This window comes from Harpegnathos saltator, unplaced genomic scaffold (genome assembly GCF_003227715.2).
Source record: "Harpegnathos saltator strain DR-91 unplaced genomic scaffold, Hsal_v8.6 scaffold810, whole genome shotgun sequence".
Lineage (NCBI taxonomy): Eukaryota > Metazoa > Arthropoda > Insecta > Hymenoptera > Formicidae > Harpegnathos > Harpegnathos saltator.
In genome coordinates this window covers 77,186-94,686 of record NW_020230661.1, presented here as the reverse complement: position 1 = coordinate 94,686, position 17,501 = coordinate 77,186, and the positions used below count along the sequence as shown (strand labels likewise).

Genomic DNA, 17,501 nt, shown 5'->3' with positions numbered 1-17,501 from the left:
TCTCCCACCCTTTCAATTCCTCACTCTCACACTTTCTCCCAAATTTTCTCACGCTCTCTCTCTCTCTCTCTCTCTCTCTCTCTCTCTCTCTCTCTCTCTCTCTCTCATTCTCTCTAATTCTCTCCTATGCTCTCTCATTCTGTCATTCTCTCTCATTTTCTCTCTCACTCTCACACTTTCTTTCATTCCCAAACTCTCTCAAGCTCTCTCACTCTTCCACTCTCTCTCACTCTCATTCTCTCTCATTCTCTCGCGTTCCCTGTCATTCTCACTCATTTTCTCTCACTCCCAAACCCTCTCACGCTTTCTCACTCTCCCTCTCTCATTCTCTCATTCTCTCATTTTCTCATTCTCTCTCTTTTTCTAATAAAAATCATTATTTTGTGATTTATTATTTTATTATATATATTTATTATAAATACACTATTTATAAATATATATAATTTTCTATTTTTTATTTAAAATAAAAATAATTTTTAATAAACTGGCCGCGTCTTGCTCCTCCACGTCCACGATGAGCCTTCCAAATCACTCGACTTTTGCCGGCACTTACTCCCCTTCGTGATGAACTTGCTGTAATATAAAATAAAAAATATATTTGTACACATATATACATACATACTTACATATATATACATGCATGTATATACAGGGTGTCCCATTTTAAGTGTCCACCCCAAATATCTCTTATTTTTGATTTTAGAGAAAAATGATTCAGACACGTTTGCCTTGACTGGATGGATCATGCTCGGATCTTGCCTTGACTGGCTGGATCATGCTCGGATCTTGCCTTGACTGGCTAGATCATGCTCGGATCTTGCCTTGACTGGTTGGATCATGCTCGGATCTTGCCTTGACTGGTTGGATCATGTAAGATAAGGCTATCGGAAAGTGAATGTTTTACGAAATATTTTGTATTTTTATCAAAATTTTGTAAATTTGGAGCTTTATAACTCGAAAAGCACTTCACCAAAAAACATTTGATTATAGTGTTTTGAGAAGCTCTCGAGGTCAGCAACAAGAATATATAATAAAAAATAGGGGGTGCCATCTAAAAAAATTGAGGTAACCTTCACGTGACCTTCAAATGACTCTTCAAGGTCAAATCAATGGTACCGTCTTATGGCCCCCTCGAAACCATACAAAACGTGTCTGAACCATTTTTCTCTAAAATCAAAAATAAGAGAGATATTTGGGGTGGACACTTAAAATAGGATACCGTGTATATATATATACATATACAGGGTGTCTCAGAACTTTGGGAGACGGGCTCCATAGGGACATAGAGCTAAGTGAGAGAAACAAAAAAGTCCTTTATCATAATGTGAAAATCGTAATAGCTTTTTAGTAATAACTGCGTAAAGTTTGACGTTTTCCACGCCCATCACGGCCTATAGACGCTCCGCGGCAAGCTGTGTGCATAGGGGCTGAGCGATAATGCGTCTCGCGCTGACTGTCGCGATGGCGTCTTGGCGCCTTGACATCGCGCGATGGTTAGCGCGAGCCGCGTTATCGCTCAGCCCTTATGCACACAGCTTGCCGCGAAGCATCTATAGGCCGTGATGGGCGTGGAAAACGTCAAACTTTACGCGATTATTACTAAAAAACTATTACGATTTTCACATTATGGTAGAGGAATTTTTTGTTCCTCTCACTTAGCTCTATGTTCCTATGGAGCCCGTGTCCCAAAGTTCTGAGACTCTGTATATGGCTCAGCAGGAAAGCGAAATGCTACATTGTGAGAAATATAAAAACGAAAGAGCAAGAATAAGTACAGAGCGCAAAATGGCCAATTTTTATAAAAATATTAATTAGATTTTCTTGCTTGTTTATATGTCGATTTTACTAAGGATGATATATCCACAGAGATTTTGGAAGAGGTAGTACGTATTAACGGAGATAGTGATGCATCTCTCAAAGATGAACGTTTGTCTGTTTTTATGATTTTCATTTTGGAAAAAGGACATTCGCATAAATATGTGGACCCAAACATAGAGTAAATTCGAAGACCGAAATTTCTAAGATCGATAACACGATGCGTCTAAAATTTTGAAGAATTCGACACCCTTTTCCTGCCGTATTTTTAGCGGAAGATTATATTGCAAATCACACAATTCTGCCTGAAGATGTAGACGTTGTTCCTCGATTTGCACAATGAGAGGAAAGAGTATTAAATCTTTTCTTAGCATTTCGAAATCACTGAAACGCGTATTAAACTGATTTATTAAAGAATCAATAACATTACATTGTTTAACGAAATTACAATTTGTACCGTATTTTTCAAAAAGAATCTGGCAAGAAGGATCATGCAGAAGTCTACGCTCTGGCCCTAAATATGTTTTTCTGATTCTCAGGCTGGTATTCATAGTTGGATCTGATATTTAAGACCATCTTAAGGCCTGACCCATAGGGCAAGAGCACAGGCTTTTGCATAACGCATAATACACAACGCATAAGAGAATCAAGCAATCAGAGTTCTTCATTTCTGTCCTGAGGAGGGAAATGAAGAAAACTAATTGGTTTATTCTCTTATGCGTTATATATTATGTGTTATGCAAAAGCCTGTGCTCTTGTCCATAGTGTTTTCGACTGAGTGGATTTTAATCGATTCAGGATTGATTATATTATAAGCTTTGTAATAAACCAGGCAAATCTACCTATGACGTTTATTATTTTAACTTATTGTATTAGTATGTACCAATCAGAAATCAGAAAGGAAAATATCTCCAGTATATAATATATCACTAATGTCAAATGTATTCTAAATAGATCATCAAAGTAAACATATAAGCCACTTCAGAACTAGTATTCAAACGAGTGTTCAAATCGTCCTGCATGAGTGGACATACCGATATATCGCGCGAATTATTTAAATTAATATTAAAGATAAAGTGATTGTTGTGTAAATCTATGAGCAAATGTAATTCTGTCGTGTGCCATCATGAAAGAAATCATGAAAGAAATAATTATCGCTATTGTCGAAAAGAATATGTAAAAACTAAAGAGAACAATGAAATAAAAAAAGAAGATAATTTGATAACTCAATTGATAAATTTTTAGTCATTACTCTTGTGCAATTTTTATAACCTCTATAATATATTTACAAGGAAATGACGCCAATAAAAAATCGTTTTTCGAACGAGTCATAGTGCGTTCGATAGCTTGTATGTAGGTGATGAAAACCCTAGAGCCGTTCGTGCTAATGCGCCTTTGTTTAAGAGAATTTAAGAGACAAAGTTAGGGTCACGCAACTATGTCGCACATAAGCACTAAGTTTACGACCTCTTTCGAGTAAGTGGCGTAGCTGAGGAGACTCCCACACATAGATTTTTGCACCGGCGGCGAGCGTTCGGATCCCACCGACGACTGCTTCACTTCATGGTTTTTTTTTCTTTTTTTCTTTAATTTTCGACATATAGTAATACGTTATTAATAATTATTTATTTATTTTTTGATTTATTTCGTTTTTATATAAAAAAATAAGGACATTTCGGGATATTTGAACGCAATATGAAATAAAAAATATATAAATCGTATGAACTGATTATATATTTTTCAAGCAACGTATAAATTTTATACATGTCAAAATCAAATACAAACTTTATAAATGTCTACATATTATAAAATGTTTCCATCGCTTTGCAGTGTTGTGGATGAAAATTCATGTAAAAACATTGGAAACATAAAACTTTGTCGCACCACGAACATTTTATAAATGAATTATGTTGTTCACATACGCATTTTTTATTATAAATATTTGGAGGAAAGCATAGTTGGTTAACATTAAAAAATTTCTCTTTCGTCAGCTAATTTGGACGCATACCATGCATATTGAAGCATACATTTAAATCTTGGATTTACGAGTTCATACGATTTATATATTTTTTATTTCATATTGCGTTCAAATATCCCGAAATGTCCTTATTTTTTTATATAAAAACGAAATAAATCAAAAAATAAATAAATAATTATTAATAACGTATTACTATATGTCGAAAATTAAAGAAAAAAAGAAAAAAAAAACCATGAAGTGAAGCAGTCGTCGGTGGGATCCGAACGCTCGCCGCCGGTGCAAAAATTTATGTGTGGGAGTCTCCTCAGCTACGCCGCTTACTCGAAAGAGGTCGTAAAGTTAGTGCTTATGTGCGACGTAGTTGCGTGACCCTAACTTTGTCTCTTAAATTCTCTTAAACAAAGGCGCATTGGCATGAACGGCTCTAGGGTTTTCATCACCTACATACAAGCTATCGAACTCACTATGACTCGTTCCAAAAACGATTTTCTAATTGGCGTCATCTCCTTGTTAATAAATTTTGCAACCTATAAATAGGATAGTAAATATATCTGTAAATTTAGAATTTTTAATAGTGACATGTTCAAACTTCGATGAGAAATTAATGTGTATATTACAAGTTATATTAATATTTGCAAACAGTTTCATAGTATTGAGGAGCATGGTTAGTACATTCTCCAGATTTCTCACTTTTCACTATCTGTTTTAAACTCAAAAATATAATGTAATTTCTAAGGCAAGAAATATTCTCTACACTGCTAAAAATCTTAATAATGCTTAAGATCTAAGAATTATGATATTTGGTAGTATAAAAAACCAGAAGTTATATAATAGTTTTGGGTTTGAAGCTAAAGGCATAAGGACTTAACTACCGACCCTTAACATATCAATGACATTAATTTTAAATATCGTGAATTTAGATTCAAATTATTATTTTGTAGATCTAATGAGCTCTACAGTATATTAGAATGAGCTTTCAAGGAGATAGATATATGCTGAATTGTTGAACAGATGAATTGTTATCTTCAGGTTTATCCTTTTTCAAACTCCTTGCATTCGTCCAACGAATTGGAGTAGGATAAGTATATTTTATTTCTTTCTAACTTGTTACAACAATACATATTAGTTCAGTAAGTTTTTTGAAGAAGATCACGCTTTCTATCTGTTTCCTTGAAGGCTCACTTCATTATATTATGAACCTCACTATAGATCAACTAGCTTAAAAAATTCTTATCAGAAATTAACGAGATGATATATAGCATTATCTAGCTGTTCATGTTCATCTAACATGTTCATTAGCAAGACATTCATGTGATATATAAAGCACATATAGAAGCATATATATGCTTCTATATGTGCTTTATATATCACCTTATGTATTATGTATATGTTCTATATCTGCTTTATATATCACCTTATGTATTATGTATATGTTCTATATGTGCTTTATATATCACATATATATCATAAATATCTTGTTATATAACAAGATCTTGTGCATAATATCTTGTGCATTAATATTATTTTATGTTACATTTTATATAACAAGATCTTGTGCATAATATCTTGTGCATTAATATTATTTTATGTGAGTGTATGTATATGTATATGTAAGTTTACCTTCAAATAGTTTTAAATATAAAAACCGATTGTGAATATTGCTCTATCAAGTTAATTTAATTGAATCAGTGCTATGTCGATGGAGAGAAATGTTGATATATATAAAATTTAGATATAAAGGAAAAAGGCAAACAGATAAGGTTAACAGTATATGTATGCTGCAACAGCCAAGATTCTGTACGCAATCAAAATTATTAATATTAATAAAAGTTTCAGAAACTATATTAAACAAAGACGTACTGTAACTTTATGCATGTTTATAAAAAAAAAAATATATATATATATAGGGTGTCTTATAACTAATCTGGCAGAGCTCGTGGAGACATAGAGCGGGTTAAGACAAATATAAAATTCCCATACCGTTTTGTGAAATTCGTAATAATTATCGAGTTATTAATGACAGAAATCTGAGGATTGAGCGCGCGCCGAGACGTTATGGGAGGAGCATCTAGCCGCTCAGGCTAGAGAGCATTGCCCAGTCGACAAAGGAACTGTTGCCGGCGCGCGGTGAGAGGAAGAACAACGCGCCAATGTTCATGTCCTTACCTCGCCGCTATTACATCCCGCCGCACCGCCATCTAAGCTCGCGCCGATATGGCCGCTGAATATTCGCGATTACAATTATGAGATTATTTTATGAGGTACCACAGATAGCTCATATTGAATTGTAAAGTTCAAGATTCAAAAGTTCTTTGATCAAGGAAAACATCGAAAAGGAGAAAGCGATAGAGAGCGATGAGATCTACAGAGATTCTCATTGTTTTCTATCGCAATCTATCGTTTTGCTGCATCGGATCCGAAAGAAATGTCGCGTAGAGACTCATCGTGTCCTATCGTTTTATTCAAGTCTACACGGAAAATATGTTTGATTGAATGAACCAACTTTCTGACGAAATGAGAGAGAGAGAGAGAGAGAGAGAGAGAGAGAGAGAGAGAGAGAGAGAGAGAGAGAGAGAGAGAGAGAGAGGGAGGGAGGGAGAGAGGGAGAGGGGGAGAGGGGGAGAGGGAGAGAAGGAGAGAGAGAGAGAGAGAGAGAGAGAGAGAGAGAGAGAACGATTAAGAAATTTTGATTGAGAATAGCACAATTTTGTTTAAGTTAACCATAAACCTTGATGAATTAGACCCAGTGTTAATATTTTCAGTTAATATTTCTCTGTATCGTTCATATTTCATTTACAAGCTGTATCATGGACCAAACATTTTTACCATATATCATGCATAAATTGTTGTCTTATACCGTAATTCTTGTCAGTGGTATATTAACGACAGAAGAAATTGAAAGTTCTGTATCGTACAATTGCGAAAAGAGGACCACCGTTGTCAATGGTGCACCAATGATACTCGGCATAAAATTGATTCCTAGGTGTAATCGCGATACAACGCAAATCCGAGTGTGTCATTTTGACACGTTATTTTTATGCGTGTCAAAATAACACACCACTGACAACCACTGACTATACCACTGACAAGAATTACGATATAAGACAACAATTTATGCATGATATATGGTAAAAATGTTTGGTCCATGATACAGCTTGTAAATGAAATATGAACGATACAGAGAAATATTAACTGAAAATATTAACACTGAGTCTAATTCATCAAGGTTTATGGTTAACTTAAACAAAATTGTGCTACTCTCAATCAAAATTTCTTAATCGTTCTCTCTCTCTCTCTCTCTCTCTCTCTCCCTCTCTCTCCTTCTCTCCCTCTCCCCCTCTCCCCCCCTCCCTCTCTCCCTCCCTCCCTCTCTCTCTCTCTCTCTCTCTCTCTCTCTCTCTCTCTCTCTCTCTCTCTCTCTCTCTCTCTCTCTCTCTCTCTCATTTCGTCAGAAAGTTGGTTCATTCAACCAAACATATTTTCCGTGTAGACTTGAATAAAACGATAGGACACGATGAGTCTCTACGCGACATTTCTTTCGGATCCGATGCAGCAAAACGATAGATTGCGATAGAAAACAATGAGAATCTCTGTAGATCTCATCGCTCTCTATCGCTTTCTCCTTTTCGATGTTTTCCTTGATCAAAGAACTTTTGAATCTTGAACTTTACAATTCAATATGAGCTATCTGTGGTACCTCATAAAATAATCTCATAATTGTAATCGCGAATATTCAGCGGCCATATCGGCGCGAGCTTAGATGGCGGTGCGGCGGGATGTAATAGCGGCGAGGTAAGGACATGAACATTGGCGCGTTGTTCTTCCTCTCACCGCGCGCCGGCAACAGTTCCTTTGTCGACTGGGCAATGCTCTCTAGCCTGAGCGGCTAGATGCTCCTCCCATAACGTCTCGGCCCGCGCTCAATCCTCAGATTTTTGTCATTAATAACTCGATAATTATTGCGAATCTCACAAAACGGTATGGGACTTTTATAAGTAGAGAACTAGCTCTAAGCTAGTATTAATTATTACTAATACATGCATTAAATATTACTAATGGATAAAGATTCAATTTAATACTGTAATTAAATTAAAATGATTTTGTAACATTTGTATCTTAACATCAATATAAGTAATTTCTATAAAATATAGCAAGAATAAGATAGTAAATTATACCCAGGAAGTAGAGGTACTATTTAGATCAATTGTTAATCATTTAGTTTCCATAATCTTATTTATAAATATTTTATTTATAAATATAATAGAACATATAAATTTTATGTAAAAAAGAAAAAAAATATATACTGGCAGTAATTTATCAAATAAAAGGAAATTTTATTAAAATTATTAAATATTAAATTAAATCTATTAATTGAAAAATTTTTTATTAAATAAAAGCAGTAATTTATTAAAAATGATTAACTAATTTATTAAATAAAAGGGGAAATAAACTAACTAATAAAGATGACTAATAAAGACTAATAAAGATGATTTACTGCCTTCTTTCATATCAAATCTTTTGGATATTTGAATTGGATGGTTAGTTGGATAATATACATTTTCACTACTTTATTTTTTTCCCAGTCATGTCACCGATTTTATTGCTTAGAAAAATGATATTTTTTAAAGCACTCAGAGCTTTTAGGGTGCATGATCATTATCATATCCAAAATAGATGGATAACATAGGAATAAAGCCTTATTAATGTTTTCTTGAAATTTCAAACTTACGGTTAGTTGCAGTACTTGCAGGTGGTTGTGGAATTATGCCTTGATGATTAGGACCAGAACCTCTCATGCCCATTATTTGATTATTTCCAGTCCCTTGACGTGCCAATGTCTGAAGCGCACCAATTGGATCTAGCATACCTTGATTATTGGTACCAGTAGTATTTGGCACATTACCAGCTGTTCTCTTCTTGGAATCTGTAGATGGAAATAGAATATTGTCAAAAAAGTATCACATATAAAAGAAATATACAAATTTTAAATACTGAAAGATTAGAGCTAAAAGAAGTACTTATTATTTCCAATATCTACTATTACTATAATTTTAAAAAATTTTATATTACTATAACTTTAGAGACATCATACTCATTTCTCAGACATGAAGGATTAATCTGGCCACAAAACCTAGGTACTCCTCCTGACAATAGAAAGGAATATGTTAACGGAGATACAAGATCTACAATACAAGTAATTATACAATTATAAACCTTGGTTTTTGCCTTTTGAAAAACATGATTTTCCATTTCAACGCTATTCCTTGTTGTGGGCATCCCAGATACTTGTACAGCTTCATCTCTGTTGATGAAAATGCTTACAATTACATATATTAAGAAAAGCATTAAGATTCAATTCAACATAATGTAAGCATAAAAAATCTATTTCTGTTTAATGAAGCAGATAAATGTGATAAAGTATTTTCCATTTTTGTAAAACATCTTTTCATATGTCTTCTTGATATATTTATGATATAACACAATGACATAATTATGTAACTAAAGTTATTCACATGACATCATGTAAAACAGCCTGTTAGTCCAACCGATAAAAATAGCAAAATCTTAAAAAATGGATTTTAAGATTTTGCTAGTTTTCTTGCAATAAAAAATAATAATTTTTCTTTTTGACAGTTCTATAATTTTATAATCAACATTCTTTATATTTAATAATTTAATTCATATTCAGCAATTGGGGCTTACATCTTCGCAACCACGCTCTGCCGAAAATGTGGAGTTTTCCATGAATCATCCGCCATTTGTGGTTGTTCAATAACGACTGCCGATGGATGCATGATATATAGATCAACGTTTTATCGAAATCTCTTCTCCTGTGGGATGCTGATAATACGTTTCACAATACGTCATTTTTATTATACATATATTTCATGCGTTGAAAGAAAATGGTTATTACCGTTACTGTTGTTATTGTTGTTGTTGTTTGCTTTGAGCTCAAGGTGACGACAGTACAATGTACGATAAAAACTATTAATAATTAAAAATTGATTAAATATATCATTAATTGTATCCAGCAGAGAAAAGCCTCAGAGCGACTACTGGCAGAGAGAAGCCTGAGAGCGGGCATGGCTGCATGCTGCATTTACAGCGTTATGGAAAAGTTGGCTGATTCGAAGCGCCAACTGGGTCCATTTTTCATGAACATGAACATAACTAACTACTAAGCCAATGTCCACGATTTGTCAGTACTATTCCGTGCTATGTCCATAATATTTGGTTCTATTCTGTGCTATGTTCACGAACGAGCTAGATTAGTTAGATAAAAACGAAGAATCGGTCTTCATCTCACCACCAGCGAATAGACAATCGCGACGAAGCGAGCCAGCAGCGATGTTATCGTAAGGCAGACGTCGCCGTCCCCCCTTTCACCTTCTTGTTCTCCTTTCCACATTGTTTTATATTCATAATTCGGGAAGAAAATAATGTCGAGAGTTCGGACGATTTCTAGCAATGACGCGACAGAGATAACGCGCGGCCACATTAATTTGTCATGACTTTTATATTACTTATAATTACATAAACGCCCATATATGCAAATTATAGATGATTATTGCGCGTATGTTTTAATATTGTACAATATGGCATATAATAACAACAACTTCATTTCCTGCAGTATTTTTTTAAGATCTTCGTTGAGGTCGTGAATTAATTATTTTCTTCATCAATCAATTTTCTGCAAAATTAAGATTTTTTAAATAAAATATAAAATGTTTCTCTTCTCTTCTCTCCGAAGAGTTAATTAAAAAATATATACTCCACAGAGTCAACTAACAAATGTGTAATCAGAAGAGTCAATTCAAAAGTATACTCCGAAAAGTCAATTTAATAGCGTATTCCGAAGAGTCAATTTTAAAGCGTACTCTGAAAAATTAAATTAATATTGTAATCCGAAAAGTCAATTTATAATAGAATATTTACTTCGATGATTCAGCTAAAGAAAAAAACATTTATTTATTATTATATTCAGAGAATAATATTTAATTTATTATTTATATTTATCTTACTTATGCTTACCCTACATATGCTTCTTTGAATGAAAAATTTAATTTATTGACTGATTCAGATTCAGATTTGTTAAAATATCTCTTATGCGCAACTCTTGAACAGGTAGGTAGTAAAATAACTTTTTTCTTTTACGAATTTTATAAACTTTTCACGAACATAAAAATTGAAAGATTCTCAGAGAACAAATAACTTTTCTTGAACATTTAAATCAAAGGAAAATCTTTTCCCATTAATAAAGAATGAATAATTAATATCTCACACAAGAGGAATCTTCATCCTTGAAATAACCGCGTGATTTTGCTTTTAGAAAAGTATAATATTGATGTAATAATAACAAATGCTACCCAATAACGGTGCAAATCTTAAACGTTTTTGAGAAATGTAGTTTGAAGTTTAGTCTTTTCTGTTAATGTCGTAATAGCAGAAGAATTACCAATTTGCTTCAGTAGCGCTGTGGATCAGGCTTTGTGATATGAGCGAAGAGGTTGTTCAAGTGTGTTATTTTTACTACCACAGGGAGAACTATGTAGAATATATAATAATACGCAGACAAATTCTTTACATAATCATACTTATTTCTGTTAGCATGAATAAAAATGATCAATGCTGACGTGATAAGTATATATCGCAATTGTACGTGTACGCAATTGTACACATACACACACACGTACACACGTATACCAATGATGTCAAAATCGAACAATTCGTGAAAATTTTTTATTGACCGCAATTGTACGCAAAGACGAAAGAGAAGTACACGGGTCTCCGCGCGTATCTCGTCATATTAATTGTCTATGAGCTGATAAACAATTGATCTCCGGTTACAAATTTTATTTGGAAAAATTTATGTTATTCGTAATATTATTTGTAATAGTATTAATAATATTCGGCGCCAAGAAAATGAAATATATTTTATTAATTATTTTGCGGAGTCGGGTAGGTTCACAGGTTTGATTATTGAATTGTTTAATAATATTTTAAGAATAATTTTAAGTTATACAAGGATGTAGTATGAAATATAAAAGAATATTGTAACAGAATCAAGAAGTACGAAATGAAACAATTGTTTATCAGCTCATAGACAATTAATATGACGAGATACCCGCGGAGACCCGTGTACTTCTCTTTCGTCTTTGCGTACAATTGCGGTCAATAAAAAATTTTCACGAATTGTTCGATTTTGACATCATTGGTATACGTGTGTACGTGTGTGTGTATGTGTACAATTGCGTACACGTACAATTGCGATATATACTTATCACGTCAGCATTGATCATTTTTATTCATGCTAACAGAAATAAGTATGATTATGTAAAGAATTTGTCTGCGTATTATTATATATTCTACATAGTTCTCCCTGTGGTAGTAAAAATAACACACTTGAACAACCTCTTCGCTCATATCACAAAGCCTGATCCACAGCGCTACTGAAGCAAATTGGTAATTCTTCTGCTATTACGACATTAACAGAAAAGACTAAACTTCAAACTACATTTCTTAAAAACGTTTAAGATTTGCACCGTTATTGGGTAGCATTTGTTATTATTACATCAATATTATACTTTTCTAAAAGCAAAATCACGCGGTTATTTCAAGGATGAAGATTCCTCTTGTGTGAGATATTAATTATTCATTCTTTATTAATGGGAAAAGATTTTCCTTTGATTTAAATGTTCAAGAAAAGTTATTTGTTCTCTGAGAATCTTTCAATTTTTATGTTCGTGAAAAGTTTATAAAATTCGTAAAAGAAAAAAGTTATTTTACTACCTACCTGTTCAAGAGTTGCGCATAAGAGATATTTTAACAAATCTGAATCTGAATCAGTCAATAAATTAAATTTTTCATTCAAAGAAGCATATGTAGGGTAAGCATAAGTAAGATAAATATAAATAATAAATTAAATATTATTCTCTGAATATAATAATAAATAAATGTTTTTTTCTTTAGCTGAATCATCGAAGTAAATATTCTATTATAAATTGACTTTTCGGATTACAATATTAATTTAATTTTTCAGAGTACGCTTTAAAATTGACTCTTCGGAATACGCTATTAAATTGACTTTTCGGAGTATACTTTTGAATTGACTCTTCTGATTACACATTTGTTAGTTGACTCTGTGGAGTATATATTTTTTAATTAACTCTTCGGAGAGAAGAGAAGAGAAACATTTTATATTTTATTTAAAAAATCTTAATTTTGCAGAAAATTGATTGATGAAGAAAATAATTAATTCACGACCTCAACGAAGATCTTAAAAAAATACTGCAGGAAATGAAGTTGTTGTTATTATATGCCATATTGTACAATATTAAAACATACGCGCAATAATCATCTATAATTTGCATATATGGGCGTTTATGTAATTATAAGTAATATAAAAGTCATGACAAATTAATGTGGCCGCGCGTTATCTCTGTCGCGTCATTGCTAGAAATCGTCCGAACTCTCGAAATTATTTTCTTCCCGAATTATGAATATAAAACAATGTGGAAAGGAGAACAAGGAGGTGAAAGGGGGGACGGCGACGTCTGCCTTACGATAACATCGCTGCTGGCTCGCTTCGTCGCGATTGTCTATTCGCTGGTGGTGAGATGAAGACCGATTCTTCGTTTTTATCTAACTAATCTAGCTCGTTCGTGAACATAGCACAGAATAGAACCAAATATTATGGACATAGCACGGAATAGTACTGACAAATCGTGGACATTGGCTTAATAGTTAGTTATGTTCATGTTCATGAAAAATAGACCCAGTTGGCGCTTCGAATCAGCCAACTTTTCTATAACGCTGTAAATGCAGCATGCAGCCATGCCCGCTCTCAAGCTTCTCTCTGCTACTGGTGTTTTAGTTGACACAGTGTTGCCAAATGGCTAAAGCTGAATCTCCCCAATTTATACATGAATCCCCAGATTTCCCCAAATTAATAATGAAGTTTCCCTAAATTTCCCCAAATTTAATAATGAATTTTCCTCAATTTTCCCAAGTAATTCTCAAGCTTTTCTATAATTTCTATTTTATTTTAGGCATTATTTGGTTAAATATATTGTTACGTCCTCGGGCAGCTTTTGCGAGATCTCACTATCACTCACTCACTTACTCACACCCGAAATGAATCAGTCGACTTAGAAAGTAAAGGAAATTTATTAATACAATGAAACAAGGCGATCAAACAAAATAGAATTGCCCGAGAAACATTAATTCAAGAACAGTCTCGAATGCATTCGCTCGTTGCGGAAGCCAGACCAAATCTGACATGGTGTCAGGAAAACAACAGAAATACAGGTTGTTTATAAACAACCTTCCTAATGATGATATTCAGAGGTTAAGAATCCAGGGACGTAACAATATATTAAACTCTATTCTTATTTTATTCTTAAATATATTAAATTTTATATTATGCTCAAATATATTAAATTTCAACTATAAGTTTATATAAAATAACCTTAACTTACTTATCTAGTCCATATCATCTTAAAATAAAACAAATAAGAATATCTACGCCTCTAAAGGTCTATCCAGACAAACTTGCATAAGCGCGTAACGCATATGCATAAGGAAATTGACTAATTATGATTCGTGTAGTAAAAAAATGTTTTTTGTATTAAACATACGATTAGTCAATTTCCTTATGCATATGCGTTACGCGCTTATACAAATTTGTCTGGATAGACCCTTAGGGTTTGAACACAGACTTTTGCATAACGCATAATGCATAACGTATAAGGGAATCAACCAATCAGAATTCTTCATTTCTATTATGGGGATTAGTTGATTTCTTTATGCGTTATGCATTATGTATTAAGTAAAAATATATGCTCAGGCCCTTACATTTATCAATCATATTTTATTTGTTCATAAAATGACGAAAAAGAAGAAAACCTATTATATAAAGATTCTCCCCAAAAAAAATCCCCATGTCTAAAATTATCCTCAAACTTTTCCCCACAAATTTTCGTTCCCCAAAATTTTCCCCATTGACATAAGTTTTCCCCATTTTGGGGAAAAAAACCCCAATCTGGTAACATTGAGTTGACATTGACTTTTAGGTATTTGATACTCCAGTTGCGCCCATTTTTGAGGTAAAACTACGTTCGCTACATCCATTTTCTTGCGCCGCCGGTAAAGCCTCCGGTAAGTGTGTGCCCATGCTACTCAAATAATTCTGAAGTTAATTTTTAAGATGAAGATAACATTGTACTTGTGTTTAAATCTGAAGCAATTGTTACATTAAAGCTTAGTATAACAATCATCTGGATATGCAGTTTGATGAATAAACCATCGCACTTGACAGGATACATTCAAAGAAAATATTCGTATAAAATACTCATTAATAATAATAATGAGTGATACAATGAAAAACAATTTGTTATCAAATAATAATTGTTATCAATATTGTTAATAAATTGTCTATTATGATTATTAGATTAAAATAATACAATACATATAGGGTGTACACGAGTTCGTGATACAACTTCTTACCACACGTTTAGCATTACCGACAGCAGAGTTAATTGAGTCGCATATAGATAAATATTGCGCGCATCATGTTATAGACAAGTTCAAATAGTTGACCTCTCGGCTGCTTGAGCTAAGATCCTTACAAAAAGGTGTAGATATTTAACGTGGTAATACCACAGTATATCCAATAGCGACACTCTCTATCGGCATCTTCGATGTTAGCGTCTCCAAAAAGGAACTGCACATACGCCAGCTTGTCACTTAACCAATAGCAGATAAGGTCCATTTGAGATTACAAACGCTTTGAACGCTAAAAGAAAAGTTATTATACGGCGTTCAAAGCATTTGCAACATTTAATGAATCATATTCTATATGACTTAATTCAAAATTTAAATAAATATACAGGGTGTCTCAGAACTTTGGCACACGGGCTCCGTAGGGATATAGAACTAAGTGAGAGAAACAAAAAAGTCCTGTACCATAATGTGAAAATCGTAATAGTTTTTTTTAATTATAACAGCGCAAAGTTAGGCGTTTTCCACGCCCAGCGCGGCCTATAGACGCTCCGCGGCAAGTCGTGTGCGTAGGGGCTGAGCGATAAAGGGGCTCTGCTCTTGCAGACCAGCGCGATGCGCGACGCGACACACGATACGCGACACGCGATGTCCAATGAGTGTACAGCTTTTCCGAACGTCACATCCGTCGCACGATAGATCGCGACGTCGCAAAAAGTTGACCAAGTTTGAAGATTTGTCGTGCGCGATGAGCGATGCCGACCGAGGAGCGAGGTTGCCATTGGCGGAAACAGCATCTCGTCCCGTGCGAACCAATTAGTCTAGTTTTTCTCGTTCTGCCAAGCTTCAACAATGGGTGCATTCAGTACTACAACCGCTCACTGAGCGCTAAGTGAGCTCTTGCATCTGATTGGTATATACCTTTAGATTTAAAAATATACATCAATCAGATGCAAGAGGTCACTTAGCGCTCAGTGAGTGGTTGTAGTACTGAATGCACCCAATATGTGCTCAGGATCAGACGGTTAAATTTATTATGGCAGATTATAAAGATTATGAATACCTCGATGAAAATATGGAAGCAGATATAGAAAATATAGATGTAAATATAAAGAATTATTAATTAGTTTTAGTTATGTTAGGTTAGTCATTGAATGACATCATTTGTTTAACAATAATCATTGAAATAAATTCTATTTATATATTAAATTTTCAGCCCAATAAATCTTTAAACTCACAAGCATTTGAAATATTTGAAGAAATTTTAATATCAGAAGTACAAGAAAGGTCATGTTTATGGGGTCATGGGGTTTATGGGATCACAGATTGGATATAAAAATGAGAGGAATGAACATAATACAAAAAGCTTGGGAAGAAGTGGATCGAACCCTTAGTATGTAAAAAATATTAATTTTATATTTTAAAAATATTCATTAAAAAATCATTAAAAAATATTCATTTTATATTTTATTCATTATTTAAATTTTTACATTGTTACACTTTTATTGTTTAATATATAATTGTCATTTTTACTTAAAAAGATATAGACCTTAATATTTGTAAAAAAAGTGGAAAAATTTACGAGATACATTTCTAAGAAAATACAAAGAAAATAATAGTTATATTGCAAGTGGTAGTGCAGCTACAAACAAGATAAACATTTTATATTTGTATCAATTTCTCTATTATTTATTCGCGAAAGATATAATAAAAGTTTATGAAAAGTGAAAACAGATGCTGGCCGAAATTTGAAAATATTCGTTATTCCAAAACGCTTTTGGTGTATTTCTGAGTATGTTTACGAATATTCTGTAGAGTGCCGGGCATTATTACTACCCACATAGCACCGCAATATTGCAGGAATATTACAGAAATGTTGCAGGAATATTACTAAAATATTGCATAAATGTGACAACAATATTACAGAAATATTTAATGTCCTAGGCATAAGTATCGCAGAAATATTGCGGGAATATTGTTATGATGTTGTAGGAATATTGTCACAATATCACAGGACTATTGCCACAATGTTGTTAGAATATCGCCACAATCTTGCAGGAATACCTATGAAATACGGCTACAATACTGCAGAAAAATTGCAAAACATTGCCGAAATATTACTGCAATCGTGCAGGAATGTTGCTACAATATTTCTCAAATGTTGCTGCAATATTGCAGGAATATTACTGAAATATTGCAAAAATACTTA

At 33.4% G+C, this 17,501-nt stretch overlaps 1 protein-coding gene across 1 annotated transcript; it reads right to left on the bottom strand.

Annotated features, from left to right (window-relative positions):
* Positions 1 to 390: 390 nt before the first annotated feature.
* Positions 391 to 9,885, bottom strand: LOC105190692 (uncharacterized). The gene is made up of 6 exons (XM_025306915.1): positions 9,708 to 9,885; positions 9,497 to 9,634; positions 9,008 to 9,095; positions 8,886 to 8,937; positions 8,523 to 8,717; positions 391 to 573 (listed from the first exon to the last, which is right to left on the bottom strand). The coding sequence occupies exons 4-6, from the start codon at positions 8,887 to 8,889 to the stop codon at positions 455 to 457; spliced, it is 318 nt and encodes a 105-aa protein (XP_025162700.1). The 5' UTR covers positions 8,890 to 8,937; positions 9,008 to 9,095; positions 9,497 to 9,634; positions 9,708 to 9,885; the 3' UTR covers positions 391 to 454.
* Positions 9,886 to 17,501: the final 7,616 nt, after the last annotated feature.

Coding starts and splice junctions, on each gene's coding strand:
- LOC105190692 (XM_025306915.1), bottom strand. Junction 574..8,522: donor TGCAAGTACTGCAACTAACC/GTAAGTTTGAAA, acceptor TTTATATTACAG/CAAGTTCATCACGAAGGGGA.